At 39.7% G+C, this 24,790-nt stretch overlaps 2 protein-coding genes across 3 annotated transcripts in view; both read right to left on the bottom strand.

Moving 5' to 3' along the window:
* LOC131347002 (immunoglobulin-like domain-containing receptor 2) overlaps window positions 1-15,178 on the bottom strand; it is a 28,704-nt gene extending 13,526 nt beyond the window's left edge. The window contains exons 1-4 of one of the 2 annotated variants that reach the window (XM_058380831.1): window positions 14,898-15,178; window positions 10,453-10,785; window positions 7,027-7,146; window positions 1,490-1,546 (exon numbers count right to left, since the gene is read on the bottom strand). In XM_058380831.1, coding sequence (XP_058236814.1) covers window positions 1,490-1,546; window positions 7,027-7,146; window positions 10,453-10,785; window positions 14,898-15,099 — 712 coding nt within the window. In that variant the 5' untranslated portion in view covers window positions 15,100-15,178. The remainder of the gene's footprint in view (window positions 1-1,489; window positions 1,547-7,026; window positions 7,147-10,452; window positions 10,786-14,897) is intronic. The other variant, XM_058380832.1, reaches the window with a different exon arrangement.
* Window positions 15,179-16,614: 1,436 nt separating this feature from the next.
* LOC131347179 (cell surface A33 antigen-like) lies at window positions 16,615-23,466 on the bottom strand. The gene is made up of 7 exons (XM_058381115.1): window positions 23,308-23,466; window positions 20,523-20,689; window positions 19,101-19,326; window positions 18,360-18,524; window positions 18,111-18,227; window positions 17,860-17,989; window positions 16,615-17,661 (listed from the first exon to the last, which is right to left on the bottom strand). Exons 1-7 carry the CDS (start codon window positions 23,336-23,338, stop codon window positions 17,169-17,171), a joined length of 1,329 nt encoding a protein of 442 aa, XP_058237098.1. The 5' UTR covers window positions 23,339-23,466; the 3' UTR covers window positions 16,615-17,168.
* Window positions 23,467-24,790: the final 1,324 nt, after the last annotated feature.

The following is a 24,790-nucleotide window of genomic DNA, read 5'->3' as shown; positions in this document are numbered from 1 at the left end:
TAAATGACGGAGATATAAATCTAAACATAGCAGAGCAAATGCAACAGAGGATGTTCAGGACAAAACCAAGAGAGTTTTGAAAATGAAAACCCAAATGTTTAGTGGATTAGTCAGCAGTCCAGGAGGCTTGTTGTACATGAGCATCATTACTGCAGCCCTCCTTACTACCGATAAGCCTCCTTACTGAGCAATATCAGCTATGACTAATCACTGGAAATTCTGTTCGTGCATCATACAGCATGTCTCATTGAGTCATACGTGTTCATACGAACATTGCTTCAAGTCCTTCTGTCTAAGTGAATCAGTTGAGAGTCAAAGGTTTTCCCAGAATCGTTGTAAGATTGAGTAAAAGCCATTAAACTCCAGTGCTTCATGCTGAAGGACATCAAACTGAATAGCATGGTAGAAATCAGACAGAAGGATTTGAGTAAAAATAGAACAGCAGAGCACAGCAGGTCTATCAGGAAATACAGTGGAATCTCGGCATACGATTTTAATTCGAGTCCTTAAGGCAAAAATTTGTATTGCGATACAAATTTTCCCCTAAGAAATAAAGTAAATGCAGATAATCCGTTCCAGCCATCCACCTCCAGCAAGATCGCTCGTGCGTGCACCTCCTGCTTTTTTAGCGATGCTTTCTTTCTTAATTTCCACTGAAAGTGGCTCCCTTCTCTTCTTCTTGTGACCCATGGTGCTATGTCTTCACTAAATCTTGCACAAGTTGCAAAAAAAACCCCACATACATTTATGAACGATACGAAGTGTATGTAAACTGTACGGCTGCTTACAAAGAACTGACCCAAGCCAAGCATTCCATGTCAAGGCTCCTCACAGGAAGTCGTGCCACCAAGCTTGGGCTAAAAATAGAACAGACTACCAATCTGTCAACAAAAAAGCGCCAGAAAAACCACATAGCTTTTAAACGCATGCTGAAGGCAACATTGGTATCGTGGGTTGACTGTTTCAAACCACTCTTTCGCTGACCGAAAAAATGTTTTGTAAAATTCGTAAACTTGCTCTGGTTGGCTTTGCTTGTCTTTCCACTAAAGAAAACAAGTTTTGAACGAGTCCCGGACGTTCATGCAACTTAGCCTGCGTTCAGTTCGCTTCATTCGTATGCAGAAAATGCTAATGCAAATCTTCGCATGCTGATCTTAAGGCAAAAATTCATAAAGGAGGGCAATCGTATACCAAGGTTCCACTGTGCTAATGTGTAATAATAATAAAAAAAAATTTATTGGAGTGTCTGAATCCAGCAAATCGGCAGTATTATGTCTAGTCACTACATTAACAAACAAAATCACTACAAAACAACAAAATCACTACAAAACAACAAACATCTCCAGATGCAGGTCTGAAATGATGCTGTATTTCATCTAATGATCACTAAACCAACACACAGACTAGGATTATGAGCCACAGCAGTCATGGAGAAGAAAGTTAGGTGATCAGAGTGACCAGTTAAAGCAGGTGGGAGGAAAAGCCATACCTGGCATAATCTCCAGATCTATCTCAGGCAGGAGATCGTCAGCCACACCTGTCTGACCTGGACAGAACGAGAGGAGGAAGAGGAGCAGAGGTAAATCAGCCAAAAAGAGGTGCAGGATCAGATTTGAGAAGAGTGTTGGCAGAAATTGGTGGCTGGTGCATGAAGCAGAAAATAAAAGTGGAAGGAAGAATCAGGTGACCTACCTGTAGAAGACAGATTTGGCAAATTTGTGCACTATTATGTATATTGGGTTACTGCATGCATGATTGTGTTAATGAAGCTAACATGTCTCTTCTGTAAATCTAAACTGATGTGTCAGGTCAATTCTGTCTGTCAACTTTCCCAGAATGCACCATGGCCTACAAACATGGCCATCCTGGACCACACATCCCAAAGGACACAAACTGTGTGATGTGGTAGCTTGGTGGTTAAGGTGTTGGACTCCTGGGCCCATGAGCAGGGACCTTGACTCTCAGTTGTATAAAATGAGATAAAATGTAAGTCACTCTGGATAAAAATGTCTGCCAAATGCCGTAAATGTTAACTGTCTGTTGTCGCATACACATTTTGTTCCCTGCATCTGACTACTGCCAAGCCTTCTATCACTCTGACTGTTCTGTTTTGTTTGTTTTTTGTTTAGCTTTAGAACTTTTCCAGTTTCCTGTTTTAGCCTTTGCCCACTTTATCCTGTTTGTGCCCTGCCTGCCTGATGCCCGTTACTGTGATTCTAATCTAGCCTGACGTTTTTCGATCTGTCTGTCTGTCTAATAAAACACGCTCAACTGCAACTGCAACTGCATCTGCTCCATGCTCCTGTGATCTGACATGATGGTTCAGCTCACTCAGAGCTTAATAAAGATCCATTGACAAAGTGGTCACTGATGCCTGGTAGTTTCTACCAGTTGCACACAAAAAAAATGAGTTTGTCAACAATAAATTTTGAGAGAAAAGTCTTGTATCTTGCTTCCCAGAAGATAATAAGGTACCAGCATCATAGTATACTCTGAAAGGGGAAGCCTAAAACAACTTACACTTAAATGGTACAGGATTTTAAAATATTTCCGACTAGCCCACATTTCGAAGGAACCAGATAAACACAGATTTCTACGCTTTCATGTTCGCATTGTTTTAATAAAAACACATGATCCTTTTAACAAACCTATTTCCTTAGCCACGTAACATACGATGCAGTATTATTTATCATTCCCTGTTAAAACATGATCCTCATACTGTTTCACCCATACTCCCAATATTCCCAGTTCCTCCTTCCATTTAAATGATGAAAATTCCACATCCTGTTCTCTTCCTATAGCTTCAGGATTTCTAAAGAACTCGGTTTCAAAATGACTTCTCATACCAAAAATTGATGGTGTGGTCTACTGTGCAGTCGTGAACTATTATTAGCCGTAATTATAGTTATCTCCTGAGTCCATCACTAGATTCTAGAGGCTGTTACAGTTCCTCGGCTTTTAACTGAGGCGGTTATTTCGTGTTAAAATCTCAATTCGCTCTGATTTCAGTGTTTCTCTCTCTCTCAGACACAAGCACTCTTTATATGCTCTTCTTTGACTGTTGAATCCAACAAAATGACTAAATAAAATACTGATATAAAACACCGGCACTGATCATTTTCCTATGTGTGAAGAGAAAGGAAAACTGTCTGGGGCTATTACGTGTGAGGGATTTGATAAATTTGAGGGTTCTGGCAATAGGCAAGAGAAAACTCAGGTAAAGCATTTTTTCCATGAGCTCTACAACCGAAAACTGCAAACCGAACCGACATCAAACATATCTACAAAGTCTTAGTTCTCGTCCTCTTTCAAAATCTTTAATCTTTACTGTGTTATTCGGCACAGACGGCTCTGGTGTTCAAAGCAAAACAAGCTGAACAAAGTTGTAATAGACAGACATGAAAGAGGCTTATATACAGATCTGGGCCTGGACCTCCTGGGCAGTGTGAGTCAATGCTTCGAGCCAGAAAGGCTTAACTCAGCCAAAGCTTGGAATTTGCTCTCTATCCTGAGGTCAGGGATGTAATTCCTTTTAGCTTTTTTGACTACACAATGTACTAACAGGTTTGTTCTCCACTGAAACAGTTTTCAGAAAGGATCATCGCTGATATGAGCGCTGAACTAGTGGTAAAGAGGATCACATCATTCTCATGCTGACCAGTGGTCATTACTGCATTACATGATACTTTATCAGCTCATCAGCAGCCTCTCCCAGCAATAATCCAGACAAAGCAAACAAAACGTAAATAAGAGAAAAGTCCTTCCTGTAAACAAGTCTGTCTAGAGCCGAGGACCCGAACCAGAATATAGACAAATTCTGTATTGGAAAAAATTAACTGCCTTCTGTTTAGTGGCTCTAGATTTATAAACAAAAATAGAACAGCCCTGCTTTTATTGTGGACTCTATTGCAGGTTATCTGACCGTATGCATACACACACTCATTTGCTGAAGGAAGCTAATCAGCTCAAAGGCTAGTTACAGGGCGAGAGACTTTAAGTCAGAAAAGGAAAAGATCTCACAGACTTTCATAGGCTTCATTTTCTGGTCGGATTAGCTAAATGACGGATTTAAACAAAAACAGTGTTTAAAGATGATTGGACAGAAAACTATGTGTTTATTCTCCCTGTGTCACATTCCAAAACAATCAATGATCATTAATTAAAGTGACTGCTGTCAGCCATTTTAGTTGCTCGTCTGGACGCTTTTAAGCCAGGAGACTTTTATGTAGCTGGACTTCCCTGGTTTAGAGAGTGTACTTGAAATAACCTCACACTGCCCCCTCCCCCTGCTGTATTTTCTCTTCTACAGTTATCCCTCCTGCTCATTCTCGCTCTTTCATTCACGCCCATACAATAGATCCTCACGTCATCCTCCGCTGGTAGACACACAACGTCCTTCACTGGTTGCCATGGAAGCATGTCTACAAGTGGCTGATGCTCGAGGGTGAGAATGGTTGGCACCCAAACACTGCCCATTGTCTTGAAAGTGACATCACATTCAGGCTTTTTTTTTTTTTTTTACAACCACTTTTAGACCTGGCTGTGGAAGGGGACATACATGTGAAGTAGACCTTAGCAAATCAAATTCAGGAAGCAGACACTTGTGACAGGAGTTCATTACTCTCAACTCCAACTCTATTCGAAGGAGCGGTTTGCTGGATTTCTGCTGATGTTCCTACACTGAAAAGAAGGTTGTTTTTCCTTCTCAAATGCGTACATGAGCTGTGATTGAATCGATTAACAGTGACGCGATCAGTTTTCATAAATCCAACATGATTTGCATGCATTTTAAAAGGCCTGAATGAAATCAAACACAAAGCTCACACCTGAACTGGGAATCAAACCTGCTGTTTTCAACCGTGCGTGTTTATACGCAAGTTTATGAGTTTAATATTACTGTTATAGTTCTAATCGATGCCATGATCCTCATGAGACTTCCATTTGGGTTACATTAATACTACATGAATTAATCACGCTCATTCTTCATTATTCAAGCTCAAATGAAGGTAGATAATCAGGGCTTTAAGAATTTGTAGTTTTTACCTAGCCTATTAGGGCCAAAATTTTCAGAGCAAAATAAAATAAAATAAAATAAAATAAAATAAAATAAAATAAAATAAAATAAAATAAAATAAAATAAAATAAAATAATCTTCTACCTTTAAAATTCTGTGTAACGATCCAACCAAGGGAAAAACACATGTCTCTCACCGACAGTAAAATTATGGCAATAAAATAAATTACTTGTTTATACTGCTTGAAAATGTCCGATATGTCGATTTCCATTACACCTGCGGACTGAAACACCAGAATGAAGTTCAATTAAGTTTAGTGTAAGCAATGAAATCATAATTAAACACTCCTTGTTTTCAGTGAACGAACCAAAGATTATTCTATCATATGGAATAATCATATTTCTAAGGGTAAACAGAGAAATCTAAAGTTGTATTGAAGTCACTGAGAGCCTGACAATGAGAAATGTTACAACTTCTACAGAACATGTTTTATATCACATATATAGCACTTTGCAGAGGAATTCATGTGTCTTGAAGTTTCCCACATTTTGTAGTGTAAGAACCTGGAAGAAAAATGGACTGGACGTACACAAAAATGGAAAAGTTGATGTGCCTAAATTAATTCTGGTGCCTTTAAAGAAAATCACATAAATTCATGCGTGTCAACGTGTACAACTGTAGTATCACGTGATCTCAATATAAATAGAGTACACCTGATTGTGGAAGACCTAATACAATACAACTTTTGTGTTTTATTTAATTTGTAAATAACTTTGACACCTCAATATTATAGTCTATATTCATAACATTACTGTATAAAGCCAATTAAGTTCATTTCAGGTTGCAATATTAGACAATGTGGAAAAGTTGAATACTTAAAACTCACTGTACAGCTCTACAGGCTGAAACCCCAGCAGAAAAGTGCATTTCACATCAAACCAATTGGTTATGGGGCGCAGCAGTTTATCATGCTGTTCACCACGGTAGGCGGAGACTTTAACGCGTAGCACAGCGGTTTCCCAGTGAACTCTTTGTGAAGCTGCTCCCATAATTCACTAAGGCTGTAAAAGGCAAAAGTGCATGGCGTCTCTCCTCCTGCCTATAGCTGTTGGGTAACGGGAATTACAGTCTGAAACTGTGTGAGAGGAGAAACAGGCTCGTATTGTTCCAGTGTGAAAATTCTAAAAAATAAATGTCCTTAAACTCCAAACATATAGTGAAGACAGAGTGATGAATCAGTAATGTTCTAGCTATTTCTGTCTTATTCTTAGCAGCTGAGCAAGAGGAAATTGTTCTCAAAGCGTGACCTTACATCCTAAGCAGATAGCTGGAATTTTTCACTTCCTCTCTTCTGGCGTATCCAAAAACACCAGTCTCTGATGGAAGGAGATCACTATATCTTGTCGTGGTCATTATGAAACCAGATTTAGAGCTCTAGATAAGGAAAAATTTAGTATGTTTAATGAGTTTTATATAGCATGTTTAGCTTATAACTTACCACTAATAAGCAGTAATGCTACATAACTAGAGACTGTAAAGAATGTAAATAACTAATGCAGTTGAAGAACTTGGCTAATTTGTTGCATATCTCAATGTATATCATACATCTTATATGCTTAAATAGTGTCTTGTATCTTATAAGAAATATCTTTAAACCAGCTCAAAAGTTGCATATGTTTTCCAGTGCGAATGCTTGCAGGATTTCTGTACAGTATCACAGACACCACGGCTACAGTCCCAAGCACATGCTGGTAGGGGAACAGGCTGTGAAATAAATTGTAGCTAGTCGTGAATGAGTTTGTGAATGTGTGTGTGTGGTGTCCTATGGTGCTTCATCCAGTGTGTATTACAGCTTCTGCCAGTCCCAGGAGAGGCTTCAGGTCCACCCTGATGATCATGAACGATGTATTTTCTAAACAAATAGACTCATATAGATTTCTTCTAATGACCTTCTGTAGTGAGAACAGCAGCGGGACATAATGGGTTTCTATTCTCTGTATATGGTGGCTCACCCAGAACCAGCAGTTCCACATGAGCTTCATTCTGGCCCTCCAAGTCATCAGCGATCACCACCTTGCAGTAATAAACTCCACTGTCGCCCCATCGCAACTCTCCAATGCGTAGGTCAGCTTCTGGATAAAACAAACGCAAGAGTTAAGAGTCAGAGTGTCCTGTAAAAAAAAAAAAAACTAAACAATGGTCTGGTTTCAAAAAGAATTAAACACAATGGTTCAAATTCAACGCCATCAAAAAAGACCAATCCTAGCAATGTGCCTTTAAATAAACTCTTGATTTTACTTGAAATTTGCACTTAAGTGTGTATTTAATGGCACGTTGGTGGGTTTGGTCTTCAAGTGAACGGAAAGTGAAACAGGACACACTGTATATGTGTTATAATGTTTAGATCTACTCTACAGCACAGGAACAGGAGCATGTGGTAATGAGGGAGAGGATGAGCAGGAGGAGGAGCAGGAGGAGTCAGGAATGTCTCAGTTATCAGTTAAAATGAGTGCGGTACAGGGGGGCATCTCAGATCCTCCCTCATATTAAGTAAACAGACCTATTTCAGGAAAAGGAAACATTCAACAGTACAATGGAAGGCTTTTCCTGTAGAGAATTAAAGTGTGGCCTGGTTGCTAGCCTCAGACTCCAATGCAGTATTTACATGCTACAAGTCCAGGTTTCCATTAGATAGTAATAAACATGACAGATTCATTTTTTATTTAATCTAATCTAATCTAATCTAAACTAAATACGAATTCAATCATAATGTAACTCAAGCCAAAAAATACTTGTTTCTTATAAGTTAAAAGTTCTCACAAGTCTCATAAAGCTATAGATACATACTTTCATAGATCTCTTGGGTTGTTACTGCTTCTTAAAGGTAAATATAAGGCGAATTAAATAATGTGTTTATGGACCCCTAATAAGCCACCCTGAGATGATGGTGGCAAGGAAAAATGAGAAGATGATATGAGGAAGAAACCTTGAGAGCAACCAGGCTCAGAAGGGAACCTCATCCTCATCTGGATTACACTGGACAGTAAATAATGTAAATGTTGATGATGGCCTTTCTACAACAGTTTATAGTCACATGGAATTGTGCAACCAAGAGCTCTTGGTCAGTGTACCAAACGTTTGAGAAATAATTTCAAGGGCAATATGGCTGTATTTATTACATATACTGTCACTACATAACTTTGTGACTTTGTTAGGTCTGAGTATGGCTGTTTACCTACATAAGGAGGTATCAAAGTGAGTCTCAATGTCCCTAGTAGTTAGAGATGGTAAGCCCTGGTTACGTATCCTTCTGAAGGGGCAGTTACTCAAAACACCCCGAGTCAATACCTTTAATACCAAGTCCATTTGGCTTCTAATAAAAGCATTAACAAGCCACTGTAGGAAATGAATCACATCATATCCAGTATTACCATGTTGCACTACATATCATATTAAACACATCCTGAGATAAATGGTACAGAATATTTTTCACAACTCTTTGTGTTTTTTTTTATATTGTCAATCAATTACCTGAAAGGAAATTGGTAATTTTTTATACGTAGGTCAACTGTTGAAACCCAAAAAATGGCATGGAGGGTCGAGGTAGGGATTTTATCGGTTAAAAAACGTTATTATTATTAAGTCTTCATAAAGGTTTAGTCTCACAGACAATGGGATTCTGGAAACCTGAGTGTAGATTGTATTTAAAGGCCAAGAAAGAGATGTCTTTGTGAGCTACCAAGCTAATAATTAGCTAAGTAATAGGTTACAGCAGTACAGCATCGTCTCCATGCATTTACGACATACATTAAACCTGCTAAATATCTATCTATTCCTTTTTTTTTGCTGACCAAAGTCATCTCAAACCAGCCAATCATTTCCTGATCCAGAAACAGATACAGGTACAATTTAACAATACTGCAGTTTAAAAATGTATTATCTGTAAAAAATAAATAAAAAAATAAATAAATAAAACGCTGGACAATTCAAACATGTCCAGTAATGTGGGTTTTTCCAAACTGCACCAACTTGGCGTGTTTGAGCATAGCTACGAGTTCACCAGAGGAACCAATGCCCATAAATTTCCTCAATAAAAACAGACAGAGAGAGAAGTGAAACTTTGGGATTAATGGTAAGCAAACAAAAACAGCTCTACAATCAGAGAATAAGATTTAATGGCAGATATATCAAGCTGCAGAGTTAAGAATGCTAAGTACACTTGAAACACTGCCAGAATCCTCACTCAGGGGACTTCATTATGACATACACATCAGTGAAATGCTACAGGCAACCAAACATGAGATGATCCTCCAACATCCAACCAATCAGCAGGAGGATTCATATTTGATTAACTGTTGCCAAAATCACAGACTAAATCTTTCAGCCGAGGAACTTCTAGTAGACTTTGTAACTTGATAATGACTGTCTGAACCACAAACACTGAAACCAAAAATTTCACCTACACATACGACCCCACACCCAGCCTCCAGCCACCCTCCATCGACCCCTATACCTACCCTCTACCCACCCCCACACCCAAACTCCATCTGAACGCACAACCACCCTCCATCCACCCCCATACCCACCGTCCATCCACCCCCACTCCCACCTCCATCCACCCAACTCCCAGCCTCCAGCCAACCTTATACCCACCCTCCATCTAACCCTACACCCAGCTTCCTGCCACCCCTACACCCACCAAACTTCCAACCATAGTCACAGTACTTACTGTTCTCAGCACTACATTTTTTGGTCTTCACAGCTGAGTATCAGTACACCATTATCACAAAAGCAAGTACACAAAACTGTACCTCTGTACACAGGCAACACATTTCAATATGCAAAACTGTCTGACATGTAACTACAGCACATTAGACATAGACCTGTTAAGCAACCAATTTACTCAGAGTCACTGAATGGTTGCTATTTCGCATGACCTCATTTCAGGAGAAATACTAGCTTCCATTCACCGCTATTCAGATTAGCATTGTTTAAACAAAAAGTCCAAGAGAAAGAATGATGGCCATATAAAATAAGACTAAGTTTACCCTTGTGCAACAATTTAGAATCCAAATGATTTATTGAAATATTATTACTCTGAAGTGCTTAATAATGATGGCTGAGAAGTGTAATTTTTATTTTTTATTTTATTTTATTTTGTTTTTGGATTCCTTATTATGTTTTGCATTTCTCGGCCAGTGTATCTAACTATTGACTGACACCAGCTCTTTTAAACTCTCTGGGAAACCCAGAGGATGCCTTCGAATTTTTTTAAATTCTTTGACTTGCTCTGGTTTACATCACCTACATAGTGGCTTTACTAACAGGCCTCTAGCATAAAGAGGAAAGTAGATGAAAAATATATGAGCTTGCTTTATGCTGCTTACAGAAACACTACTTAAAGAGTAAACAGAATAGCAAAAATAACAGCACATTACTGTTTATAATGGAGATGTCTCGGTCTTTGTAGTAATCAGCGATGGTGAGAGAGGATCCTTGCCCAGAGGCCACAACCCGAACCGTCCGACTGTTGTCGCTGCAGTCCAGATGGGATGTGGGCCCCAGTTCAGACCCCCGGACCCCCAGAGAGTCTGGAAAGCTGAATGCGTCACGTGTGCGGTCACGGCAGTACGATTTGAACCACCACTGCACCACTGGGGTATGGGTAGAGGGGCTTGTGTACTGACATGGCAGAACCACCGACTGGAAAAGCATTGCGAATCGGCGCTCGTCCCGCACGCTCACCTGCACCGCCTCACACCATGGCAGAGCTGGGGGACAGAAAAAGAGAACAATATGTAGAAGTCTGTACTGTTAATGTTATGTTCTTCTCCAGTGTAAAAAAGTAAAACTCTCCAAAGGTTTCCTGAACCTGACAGGTTGAAAGCACTCAATTGTCTAAAATGCCTGTGTATGAAACAGCATTATAATTTCCTTTCCCTGGATCTAAGCGACCCAAACCTGTTCCAGCATGTGCACAATATGCGTTAAATTTTGGGCTACAGAGTGTATCTCAGAATGTGAAAAGGGAAGAATAGAAAAGAAAACTCACGTATTGCCCAACTGTGTCAACACACATGTAAGGGAGCGAGATAAAGAAAGAAGAGTGAAAGCCAAGTGAACTTGTCTAAAAAAAAATGGGGATAAAGCAAAGGCAGGAAAAAGAATAGAATTGAATCATGACAAATCTTAAGAGAAAAATGAGACAGAAAACAAGAAAGGCTGTCGCAGGAAACATAAGCAATAGGGAGGCGTGTTCCAGATGGGTGAGTGAACAAAAACATGTGATGACAGTAATGGAGGAGGCCAGAATGTGAAAGAGGAGAAAAAGAAAACACTTTGCACCACAGAGCATTTGAAAGCCAGAAAAAGGGAGCGTCAGAGAGTCAAGAAACAACTGTCCAGGAGGGCGGTAGGTAAGAACACAATGGTACAAGAGATAAAAAGTGTATAAAAAGTACAGAGTGAAATGCAGAAGAGGGAAAAATCTGACACAGCTTCCACCCTCTTACTCACCCTGTCTGATAAAAACCCACTATTACAGCACTGCTGAGACGTGGTTATTACCATCCACACTGAAAAAACAGCTTCTTACAGCTAAATGTGTGGTGAGGTTAAAGGTTGCTGATTTCTCAAGAGGTTCCTAGGACATTGAAATAAATCTCAGAATCTAAAGGACAGAAGAAAGCTCTTTAAACAGCCCAAAGTGACAGATTCACACCCTTCTGAGCTTCTGTGTATAATAATAATAATAATAATAATTATCCTTATCACATTGCAGTAGGAGGTATTTAGAAAAACATACACGCCTTAAAACATCTGGAGCTGAAAGTCTAGGTCATGTGAGGATGAACAATGAGGAACGGAGTTAAATATTTCTAGATATACACAGGGTGTGTGAGATTCACCTGGTCTATGCAGGGAACTACATGCATATACATGACTTGTGAAGCCGTGGTTAAAACTTTTAGGAGATCTTTATGTTTGTTCATGGATGGAAAGACTTCGTCATGCAATAAAAATGCTTTAACTAACGACATAACGGGGGCTGAAAGGTAAACAATGAGGACGAGAAGTTCCCATTCATCCATTCTTTGTTTTCTGGGTAGAAAGAAAGTCTGCAAATAAACACGTTTTCGTAGAAAAGCACCACATGAACTAGGAGGTCTTCACTCTATATGGCAAGAACATAAAACATAACGTTTTTGTCTAGATGGAAAGAATTTTGTGCTGAGAAACAATCTGAAAAGTGATAAATGTTTATTTAAAATGCATTTAAGATCATGATTTACGCTAACAAACAGTTCACTCGGTCAAGGTGTTACTATGAGACTGACGTCAGAGTCTCTCACCGAAGCTGCTGTAATGCTTAGCTTTATCCAAACCTCTCATCACTCCAACAATACAGTAAAAAGGCACTGCAGTTCCTGTGGTTTTGGTATATCGGGAGGAAACAGACATCGGTTCTGAATTCATTGAATGAAATGAAGGCTGAATCACAGATCTTAGGATCTCTCTTAGGATCAGCTGCTCTTCTGGTGTGATAAAGGACGTACAGTTACTTACCTCTTGATTTTGCAGTCTGGAAATCACTGTATTTTGATTAGCTAACTAGCAACTGCTGGCTTTCTCATGTTAGCTAAACAGACTGAAATCTGAATATTATACTGATACTCATTATTCACTAACGTTAGTGATTATTAGCATGATGCTGACCAAATCTTAGGTGCAGAATGCCACAGTGATCCATGACAGAGAATCAGGATGATACCGGGAGTATGTTCTGTGGGTGGGAGGAATGGCAGACTCTCTCCTCTGTTGATTACACTTGAGGTCAGGCATGCAGAACAAGGCAGATAGTGCTTCCCCCCCTGTGTGTGTGTGTGTATTACACTGCCCTGTGATGCTGCATGAGCAGCAGTTTTAAGGCAATTAAATAATGTGTTTACAGACGCCCTAATAAGCCAGCCTGAGGTGATGGTGACAAGGAAAAACTCCCTGAGGCAATACGAGGAAGAAACCTTGAGAGGAACCAGGCTCAGAAAGGAACCTCATCCTCATTTAGGTGACATTGGACAGTAAATAATGTAAATATGTGAGTGATCTGTGTTGCCAAAATGAACACAGACTGTAATGTTATATACATTATCTGTCACTCTGTTCCAAGCTAGACGTCTAAAATTATAATGTGTGTTTGGAACTAAGCACTTAAGTGCTATCAATTACTCCGTCACTCATGTTTATCTGTAGCTCTGTGTGTGTGTGGGTGTGGGGATGGGTGTAGTTGTGGCTTTTTCTTAATGTGAATCTAACCTGCATTTAACCTAGCTGACATTGTGTCTATTATGCTTTATTATTCCTTCGAGAAGACACGAGGTGTCAGCCGTTAAGGATCCAAATTCATATATATTTTCGTACATCTTATCTGTAACAGGAATTCAAGTTATTATTTAGATATTATACTTAAGATAAGCATGTTTGGTTGGTGACATAAACTGGACAGGTTTAATTACTACTCTAATAACATTAAAGCAGGCATAAATAGTGTTTTTGTTCTCCCTGTTTGGGGTCGCCACAGCAGATCATTTGGTCCACATGTTTCAATTTGGCACAGGTTTTACACCGGATGCCCTTCCTGATGCAACCCTCCCATTTAATCCAGGCTTGGGACCGGCACTGAGAGCTAACTCTTCAGTGGCCCGGTTAGCACCCTGCCCAGGAATCGAACCCGGGTCGCGACAATGAGAGCACAGGATCCTGCTGCTAAACCACCAGGAGGCTCAGGCATAAATAGTATCATAGATTAATAACATGAATCTCAATACAAGTTTTTAAAAAATGAAAGTATGAAAAATCTGTTTTCTGGGTCATGGAGTCTATCCCAGGGCTCACGGTGGGGGACACCCTGGACAGGGTGCCAACCCAACACAGGGTACACACACACACACTAGACAATTTAGAGATACAAATCAGTCTATAACACATGTCTTTGGACTGGGGAGGAAACCAGAGACCCATAGGAAACCATTAGAGAGAACATGCAAACACCATAACCACAGGGTGGAGGACGGGAATTGAACCTGCTTCCGTGGAGGTGTGAGGCAAACATACCACCATACCCCCCAGATGTAAGCTTAATATAATACATAATATTTCAAATCAGTTGAAATGTAAAGCGCTGGAACCTTCAAGCACACACAGTTCTGTACCTTTTACCTAAAAAAGTACATATACTCTAGTGTACCATTAGAGATTTTAAAAGGTATTAATGATCCAGTAATGTCATTTAAAGGTAGAATATATCCACAGTAATATCCGCTTACAAAAGACAAGGGGGATGCCAGGTGAAGGATCAGGAAAAGGACAGGAAAGACACTTTATTTCTGTATTTCTCCCTGTCTTTCTTTCTTGGGGATGCTTTTAGACTGCATTTGGACATGAACAAGACTTTAGAGTTTGATGGAGAGAGCCAGCTTTTTATTTTTGTCCTTTTAGAGTTCGATTACGTCACCGTTACGTCACATCAAAATAATAACTGTTACAACGCGGTGGTTATTTACTTAACAACAACAACAGAAATATACACCTGTTTACCAGATAAAAGCTTATTTATTGTCTTGATTTATTGTATAAACAGATTTAAACACATATCCTATGAATCAAAGGGTGTGCTAAGAACAGGAGCCTGAATGAAGCCTGGACTCTTCTTTATCAAATAAGATTTTGTACTTCTGTAAACATGGTTTAAAACATGGACTAGTGTTTTTACGTGTTAGTTTGTGACCTTAAAAAAGCGAAATAATGTAGCTGAAGTAACCTGCAGAACAACCTGCTGCTATTCAGCGACTATGAATTACTAGGGGGAAAAAAACAACTAACTTACCGGTAAAAGTTATCCCTGTAATCCACCAGCTCACGAGTACAATCATTTTTTTAACGCTCGAAGAGTTATAATCCGTATAAAAGTCGTGAACATGTTTTCTTTCCTTTCGGATCATCCTCCGAGTGTGTGTGTGTGTGTGAGGAGTGTGTGTGGAGTGTGTGAGTAACGGGACTGCGTCCCAAACAACCCCTCTATCGGACATGTAGTGCACTGCCCAGTGAGCCCAAGCACACAGGAAAACTGTGTAGAGGAAGTTTAAGCTCAAAACCTATGCAGGTTAACCTTAATGTACAGGGATGACAATAAAATACACAGATCAGCCATAACATTAAAACTACCTGACTAATATTGTGCACCACCGATGCATGAACTCCACAAGACCTCTGAAGGTGTGCTGTGGTGTCTGGTACCAAGCAGCAGATCCGTTCAGACTTCAATGGATATGACTTACACTATATTGCCAAAGGTTTTGGGACACCCCTCCAAATCATTGAATTCAGGTGTTGTTTCTCAGAGGTTAGTTCCAGTGAAAAGGAATGCTTCTTTATGCTTCAGCATACCAAGACATTTTGGATAATTTCTTTCTCCCAACTTTATAGATACAGTCTGGAGATGGCCGTTTCCTGTTCCTACATGACTGCACACCAGTGCACCAAGCAAGGTCCGTAGTCATGGATGAGTGAGTTTGGTGTGGAGGAACTTCACAGAGTCCTGACCTCAATCTGATAGAACACCTTTGGGATGAATTAGAGCAGAGACTGTGAGCCAGGCCAAAACTGGGACCTTTACATGTACATGAATGTAATATGGAGTCGGTCCGCCCTTTGCAACTGTAACAGCTTCAACTCTTCTGGGAAGGCTTTCCACAAGGTTTAGGAGTGTGTTTATGGGAATTTTTGACCATTTCTCTAGAAGCACATTTGTGAGGTCAGGCACTGATCTTGGACAAGAAGGTCTGGCTTGCAGTCTCCGATCTAATTCATCCCAAAGGGGTTTAATCTGGTTGAGGTCAGGACTCTGAAGTTCGGACAAACCAAACTCGCTCATCCATGTCTTTATGGACCTTGCTTTGTGCACTGGTGTGCAGTCATGTTGGAACAGGAAGGGGTCATCCCCAAACTGTTCCCACAAAGTTGGGAGCATGAAAATGTCCAAAATGTCTTGGTAGGCTGAAGCATTAAGCGTTCCTTTCACTGGAACTAAGGGACCGAGTCCAACCCCTGAATTCAATGATTTGAAGGGGTGTCCCAAAACTTTTGGCAATATAATGTATTAGTAGTGCACATCCAAGAGAGGTGATCAGATGGAGACACCTTGAACTCAGCCATGTTCCTCAAACCATTCCTGAATAATGTTTACAGTGTTGCAGAAAGCATCATCCTACTGAAACAGGTCACTGCCACTAGAGAACACTGTTGCCGATGAAGGTCTGAAATAATGTTTATGCATTTGGTGATGCATTCACATGAATACCAGGCAAGGTTTCCCAGCAGCTGTCAGCTCCCACCAACACTGTCGCAGTCGGCTTGCTTTCTTCCCACAGTGCAAAACAGAAAAAAGGCACTAGGTGCACAATGAAAACATCGCATTTATTTCTCCCATTGACCTTACTAACTCAAGAAGGAACCCATGCTGAGGTCTCTCTTCAGTCTGACGACGTCCGAAACAGCCATTCTTTTTCATGGGCTTTCTTTGAAGTTCACAAACCAATGCACAATTTGTGACGTATACATCTTTATTTTTAAAAAATAAAATTGCATAACAACCTTTGAGAGATAAAAACACCATTAAAAAAAGAAAAAAAAGGGAATCCTATAGAATAAATTAATGACTAGATTTTTTCCTGTTTGGAAGTCATTGTGAGGATGATATTTAACACCACGTCTTTTTAGGCTCATTTGATACTCAAACAACTTAAAAGCCTGTTCCATCACAGCGAGTCATTATTTTTGGAGCCATTCTGGTCATTTTTTCTACAGTCACATTAACATACTTTACAGATTCCATAATAATTAACCTCAACCCAAAAAGCCCTACATACATTACACATAGTTCAGAAAATATTTAACATTTTATAATATTAAAACAGTTAAAGGCTTGAATGTTAGTCAGGACATGTTCAGAACACCAGTACACACACACACATGCATTTTGCATCCGTTCTTATCCAAAAATAAACAACTGTTGGCGGTTTCAGGGTCATTTCAATTTGATTTCAATTCAATTTGAACATTTAAGTTTTAAAATCTATTAAAAAATTAATAAGCCTACTTAGCCTCGAGTAGGCTTATTAGGGGGAAGATTTGGAGGTCTGCTGCGGTCATCATAGCGGTCGTCAGGCTGGTCGTAGCGGTCTCTGCGGTCGTCATAGCGATCATCAGGGTGGTCATAGCGGTCTCTGCGGTCATCATAGCGATCATCAGGGTGGTCATAGCGGTCTCTGCGGTCGTCATAACGATCATCAGGGTGGTCATAGCGGTCTCTGCGGTCGTCATAATGGTCACGACGGCGGTCATCATAGCGATCACTTCGTCTGTCATCATAGTCACTTCGGCGGTCATCGTAGCGATCGCTTCTGCGGTCGTCATAGCGGTCGGAACCATATTGACGGTCATCAGGTCGCTTTTGCCGATCATTTTCTCGCCGGTCGTCGTAGTGATCGCTGCGCTCTCCACGATCGTCACGTGCATCGGCTTTACTCTCGAGACGTCTGTCCCACTGTTCTTCAAGCTTCCTAGGCTCTTCATCAGTGTACTTGTCCTCCCTGTAAAAAAATTTATCAATGTTTATTTTTGCCCGCTGAGCTAAAACCATCCATGACTAGAAAAAGTTTTATAGGAAGCTTTCCCCCAACCACAAATTTTTCCAAAACTGACAAGATAAACGTCAGCAATTACAGAAGGTCTTGCTTGGGTGTTACACTGCTTGACATGCCAATTTTCTCAATGAACTTATGGCTTACTCCATGTGGTACTCCTCAGACTCTTTCTTTTTCCGGCATCGGCGGCAGCAGCAGATAACGACGATCAGGAGGACGAGACCAGCTACACAGCCTCCTATTATTCCTGCCGTGGAGCCGAGGTTCATGGAGTCTGAGAGACAGAACAGTACAAAATGATACAACAAAATAAAGAAAGGAAATCAAAAAACGATAAATAAGAGGAAGGATCAACAATTTTAACCCGATAAACCCAGAAAGTTTAAAATACTTGCATGGCATGACGGACAAAGTCAGATTACAGGAATCACTGCGAATTTTATTGGCAGATGTGCAGATGTAATAGCCGCTGGTGTCAGCGGAAATATTGTAAAGTGACAAAACTCCGTTCACTGAAAAGATACATACAAAATAGTTACTGTAAAGAAATAAAAGGGCAGAGGGCAAAATCTCCAGATATATAACTGGACACTGGAGTTCATTATAATAACTAAACTGATACAGGTTCAAGACCATACACTCACCATCAGTGGATTTTGGTGGATTCGGCCGGGGTTTATTAGTGACATCATAGCTTTCCCATTTGTACGTCGGTGCTGGTGTACCCTCCTCTGAACGGCAGGTCAGGTTGATGTTCTGGTAATACTCCGCTTTGCCCTGAACATTGCAGATGGGTTTGGAAGGAGCCACTGTGTAACAGGAGAAGATCTGTGAGAATTATTGCACTGCAAAATGGTGACACAGCTACAAAGGATCACATTTAGTTATGTGGTTTTATTTAATTTATTTTTTTAACCCTACCACAGTGACTGTACAACTATCCTGACTGCACTCTGTATAAACAAGGGCCTTGTTCATCAAGCCGGATACGGATTTATTTAAAATTCATTCATATAAAGAGGATGTCTAGTGCCTATTTATTACTGTTAACGTTAGTCATCATTTATTTACATAGACGCGAGTTAAATTAACTTCCACTTCCGTCTTTCAAACTCGATTCTCATTGGTCAGTGAATTCTCCCAGCTGTCTGGGCACTTCAGCTTTCATGAGGAGATTACACAAAGCATTTTGACTTGAAAAGTCCAACTCCAATTCATCCAACAAGACTGCACTGTTTAGCTGCAAACTAAGCTGCTCCAAGAGCTTCTGAAGAGCTCAGCCCCAGCAAGGATAACAATCATGTATGAATATTTCTTTAATGAAATTGTGGAAATAACATGCACTGTTTGAATGATATGAACTAATCACCAGCCCTCGTACTTACCCAGAACCACAACCATAGTGGTATCTGATATTTTTCCTTTATTGTCACCAGGTATTTTAACCGTGCACTGAAACACTCTACTGTCCTTCGAAGTTAGAGACTTGAGTGACAAGACTGCCGATCCTTTAGGAACGTCCACATTCAATGAAGCTCGGTTGATAAAGTCATCCATGATGTCCAGTGTAGGAGGTGAATTTGCAGAGTAGTAATAGGAGAGGATTTCAATCTATGAAAGCAAAGATCCATAATAAACATAAAAACATAACTATATTAATTTATGATAATATGGCAGAAAATGTGAGGTCATGCAAACAAACATCTTTAGGATTTTATTTATTTACAAGACATGCTCAGGAATGTTAGTCAGAGGAAATAAAGAAATACACTGCCTGGCCAAAGAGCAAAAAAGAAAAAGAAAAAAAAAAAAAAAGTCATAGCCTGGATTTAACCAAGCAAATGGGTAGAAGCCTTTCACTGGATAATTACTGCAGTGAACAATAAGTTTCAGCTGCATAGAAGTTTTTTTTTTTTTTTTTTTTTTAACCCTAATCAATGAAGTGAGTTTCTTTGCATTTTGTAAACAACCTTGAAGGCATATCCTGTGTTTGTGTTACTTCATTTCAGAAGGGTCAAATTATTGGCCTACGTCAAGCAAATAAAACAACCTAGGAGATTGCTGAAGCTACTGGGAAACTAACTAGGTTAAGAGCTGTCCAACATATGGTGAACCACCAACTATGAGGAAGAAATGTGGTCAGAAAAAATCTTGAATGATTGATCACTTAAACGATTTGTGAAATCAAAATCATAAAAAAAAGAAAACCCCAGTAGAACTCACAGCTATGTTTAATAGTGAAAGTAAGATTGTTTCCACGTACAAAATATGAAGAGAAATCAAGGAGATTAGATGAAGTGATGCACTCGTCATGCCAAGTGCCTACTGTACAAGCCTGTGGAGGCAAAGTTGTGATCTGAGCTACTTCAGTTGGTCAGTTCTACAATATATGGCCAAATGTTTGGGGACATCTGCCTTTACATGCACGTGACTGTAATATGGAGTTGGCCATCATTCAATCCATGCGCAAGACATCATTCTCACGCATGGATTGGCCACCACACAGTTCAGATCTTAACCCCACTGAGAATCTTTGGGTTGCGCTGGGGAGGAATTTTGCAGTAGCCCAACTCTCCAATCATCAGTACAGGATCTTGGCAAGAACTTAATGCAACTCTGTACAGAAATAAATGTTGCAACACTGATTTGTGATGAAGGTGTGGCGCAATCAAAGCAAAAAGCGTCCCACAAAATATTAGCCTGTGATTTTTTTTTTTTTTTTTTTTGGCCAGGCAGTGTAAAAGGAAGGTCAGAAGTAAGATTCTGAAACAGCACAAGTAGCAAAAGCGCTGAAGTGAGATCATTACATCAGGGTCATCAGGATTATCTGGATGTGCATTCCATGTGATTGTGATTATCGAATTGTCTGGTTTCTGTGGTTTGAAGGTGCATGGTAGAACGGCGGTGTCACCACGGGCTAATTCATACACTGATTGAGGGATGTCAACAGTTATAGATGAAGTCAGCTGAATCACTGTTGGGGAAGGAAAAAAAAAAAAATCATCATCATCATCATCATCATCTCAAACATAGCAGTGAAATCAACATAGCTAATGGTTTCTAGTTTTTCTGGCAGATCACAACCTGTAACATGAGGAGGGGGAGAAAAAAAAAAAAAAAATCTACACCCCTACAAGCATACGCTGCCATACTTGATAGGAGCCAGTGTGAAATCGTCATAATAGTACACTTATCAGTAATGTATGTAGTGCTGTGCAAAATGCCTGGATTAGATTATTATTTATATAATCTATGGATTAGATTATTAGATTTATTAAGTGATGGCAAAGTAGTTTCTGAAGCAACAAATCTTTTTCTCTCAACTGTATCGAGGAAATAAAAATGAACTAACAAAGTGCACATTAGTGGCAAAAGTAAGAACTGCAGCTAGTCTGACAAACTATTAAACTACACTATGTTCCACAGATTTCACAATAATATATAAAAACAAAAAAACAACAACAACAACAACTGGTTACACAATTTGTTTGTTTGTTTTTTGTTTTTTTTTAAAGCGTACCCTTATAGGATACATGTATTTATAGTGAGCCTGTTGTCAAACACACACCCAACCCATTCAGGTACATTTCACCCAACCCTAGCACTGTATCTGGTTTATTACATCATAGGCAGGGCTCAGGTGGGTTTAACTGACCTGTAAAACATGCTTGATGAACTTGCCGGAGATTAACACAAAACTACAAAATAGCTCTGCATCTTTAAGTCTCTCAAACCACTAATTCCTTCAACTGTTGAAACATGCAATATGGTTTACACAAGTACAGCATTTTGAATGAACATGAGATGATTTTTCAAGCTTTGGTATGAAGAGTAACATAATCCACACTGACCAGGCATAACATTATGACCTGCCTAATATTGTGTTGGTCCCCTTTTTGCTGCAAAACAGCCCTGACCCGTCCTGCACTGTGTATTCCGACACCTTTCCATCAGAACCAGCATTAACTTCTTCAGCAATTTGATCAACAGTAGCCGGTTCACCACTGTTCCTTCCTTGGACCACTTTTGATAGATACTGACCATTGCAGACCGGGAACACCCCACAAGAGCTGCAGTTTTGGAGATGCTCTGTCTAGTCCTGGAGTTCTCAAACTTTGTGTAAACCTAAAGTTTGATAAGTTAGTATGATTGCCTACAACCCAAAGCCTTAACCTACGACATTTCTTTTAATCCAGACTTATACCTGAGGAACTGTAACACTGGAACATTTATTCAAATAGAATACATAATGATATGATTTTTCAGTGCACAAAGAGACAGATATCGGAGTACTTGTGGGCAGTAGGCTCTGGGTCGTTGACCGGACGATCGGGGGTTCAAGCCCCAGCACCGCCAAGTTCCCACTGTTGGGACCTTGAGCAAGACCCTTAACCCTCTCTGCTCCAGGGGCACTGTATCATGGCTGACCCTGCCCTCTGACCCAAACCTCCAAGGATGGGATATGCAAAGAAAAGAATTTCACTGTGCAGTAATGTATATGTGACAACTAAAGGCACATTTATACTTTTTTTTTGGTTTCTTTATTGTTAGAAATTTGTATGTTTGGGTTCAAGGCTTGTCTGAATGACTTCTAGGAACATTTCAAGCTCATCAACACCCACGATTCATCTATGTAGTTTTAAGTGACTTAAATAAATAAATAATAAAAAGAAGAAGAAAGTTTGGGAATCCTTGGCCTAGTCCGCACACTACCTATTTTCAACACAATTTTTCCCCTTGGTGGCGTTGTTGCACTCTTGTGTTCAGTATGAGAGTATGTTTGGATATTTTTTTTCCTAATTAAAAACAATTAAACATCAAAACAAACTCAACTAGCCAGGATTTTAACCAATTAGCCTTTGCACAAAACTGGCAAAAGCTCTTATTTCATACAGAGCAGTAAATAGAATAGTACATAGCACAACAAAAGGAAGACGCCATAAACAAAATCACACAAGGCGTTGGCTCGTGACTTCCGCCCTTTGACTACAGACCTGGTTTCACGAGACCACTTGTACTGACTAACGGCATGCTGGGAAGGCTTTCGAAAATATATTTATGCTTTCAATTAACTTTCCCGTAAATTAAATCAATATGCACGGTTTTACAATCGTGCTAACGTATGGCATGCTTTAAAAAAAAAAAAAAAAAAAAAAAACACGCGCACACACACCTGTATGCAATTAACCTGTGGAAACATTTCTTCACAAAACAAATCAGCAAATAATTAATTACATTAAGTCTTTCTATAAATAATGGATTTCGGGTTAATAAAAATGAACGTGGAAATTATTATTATGATTATTATTATTAGACAGACGTATTTGGGAGGGGGGGGGTATGTGATATATTCATAAGCTCGCACGTGCTTTAAGGGTAAGGGAATTAGTGTGTATTAGATTAGAAAAACAGTTTCTAATGTAATTAAGTTCACAAAATATAATAACTATAGAACTACAGGCCTTTAGTACAATCCGCTGCCCGGACAGGCCCTGAGTGACCCACACCTCATCAGGTGAGCTTATTAAAATACGGCTCACGTTTCTGTTCAAGGTTAAGACATACATAAGATGCTAGAAAATGTTTACTTACCCGCAAAAAGCGAAAAAATCGATATGATCATGACTGCATTAAAATGATTTAAGCTCAGTCTTTGGAAAGGGAGGAAAGAAAAACGCTTCAGGTGCGCGCGCCTCTGCCTTCAGCCTGAAATAAGAGAAGGCGAAGCTCCGCCCACTAATCCAGTCTCATCTTGTTCATGTCGTCAGGTGTCGAGAGGGAGTTAGGGTTAAGGTTAAGGTTTCCAGAAGGTTTTTCTGTCGTGTTTGCTCTCTTTTTCTATTAATAGAATGTTGTGTTTGCTCTTTTTCTGTCCATCCTCAGTATTTGAAAGTGTAATAAATTGTATTTGTATGTGTAAACCAGAGATGGGGCAGAAACAGGAAGTGTAATTTTCAAGCTCACATACAAGCAGATATGTGCAGAACTGGTTTGGTGAGATTTTAGATGCTGGAGGAGAGCACGCGCTCACACACACACACACACACACACACACACACACACACACACACACACACAGTTGCTACTGTGCTTAAGGGTGATTTCCTTTGAGTTAAATATTTCTATCCTTGTAAACACACCAAAGCATGCTCATTTTGGGCCTGTTAGTTAACCCCATGTTTGAAACTGAACACGTTTCTTGACGCTTGATCAAATTTCTTGATGCTTTCTTGATTCTTCTAGTGTCTTTTAAGGAAACTAGTAAATAAGTCTTTCAAATGAAGTATGATTCCGGTTTTCAGTAAGAGATTAAGGTTGTGGAAGACCAGTCTTGGTATAGTGGTAACACACAGAAGTGAGTCAAATGTTAATCATTATTTAGTTAGCCTCGGGTCTATAATGAGTTTATATTAGGGCTGGTGTGTAGGTAAAGCTTGGGTTGAGCTGAAACAGCTAATACCACCAAATCTGACTGTTTTTTGGATTATCTCTGGCATCTTGCTTGCATAATACAGCTCTAAATAGCTTGCGTGAGAGTCTAGAATGGCTTTGTCCGGTTGTATTGTATTTAGATCAGCTCATTAACTTCATTCTAACAAAAAACAAAACAGGGAAGCCACAAAACATGCAGTTTTTTTGTGAAAAACTTTAAACTTTATTTACAGGAATGTAAATACTACTTTAGTTATTAACTGGAATATCACCCTGTACATTTGATTTAAAGTAATGTAGTTTGCTAAATTATTTATAAAGAAAGAAATAGAAATATTATATATACTGACCAGGCATAACATTATGACCACCTGCATAATATTGTGTGCATGGACTCCACTAGATCCCTGAACGTGTGCTGTGGTATCTGGCACCGAGATCCTTTAAGTCCTGTAAGGTGTGAGGTGGGACATCCCCAGATTGAACTTGTTTTTCCAGCACAGCCCACAGACTGGATTGAGATCTGGGGAATTTGGAGGCCAAGTCAACACCTCAAACTCGTTGTCATCAAACCATTCCTGAACCATTTCTGCTTTGTGGCACGGCGCATTATCCTGCTGAAAGACGCCACAGCCATCAGGGA

This window comes from Hemibagrus wyckioides, linkage group LG26, assembly GCF_019097595.1.
Source record: "Hemibagrus wyckioides isolate EC202008001 linkage group LG26, SWU_Hwy_1.0, whole genome shotgun sequence".
In the NCBI taxonomy this organism is placed as follows: Eukaryota; Metazoa; Chordata; class Actinopteri; order Siluriformes; family Bagridae; genus Hemibagrus; species Hemibagrus wyckioides.
Note: the sequence above shows the minus strand (reverse complement) of the source record. Positions and strands in the feature narration are given on the sequence as shown.

What these genes read in the sequence shown, in the direction of transcription:
- LOC131347179 (XM_058381115.1), bottom strand. Translation starts at nt 23,338, where the DNA reads ATGATCATATCGATTTTTTCGCTTTTTGCGG. An exon ending in GACTTTGTCCGTCATGCCAT is followed by an intron (nt 17,990 to 18,110) that starts GCAAGTATTTTA and finishes TCTGTCTCTCAG; the next exon opens with ACTCCATGAACCTCGGCTCC. An exon ending in TCTGAGGAGTACCACATGGA is followed by an intron (nt 17,662 to 17,859) that starts GTAAGCCATAAG and finishes ATTTTTTTACAG; the next exon opens with GGAGGACAAGTACACTGATG.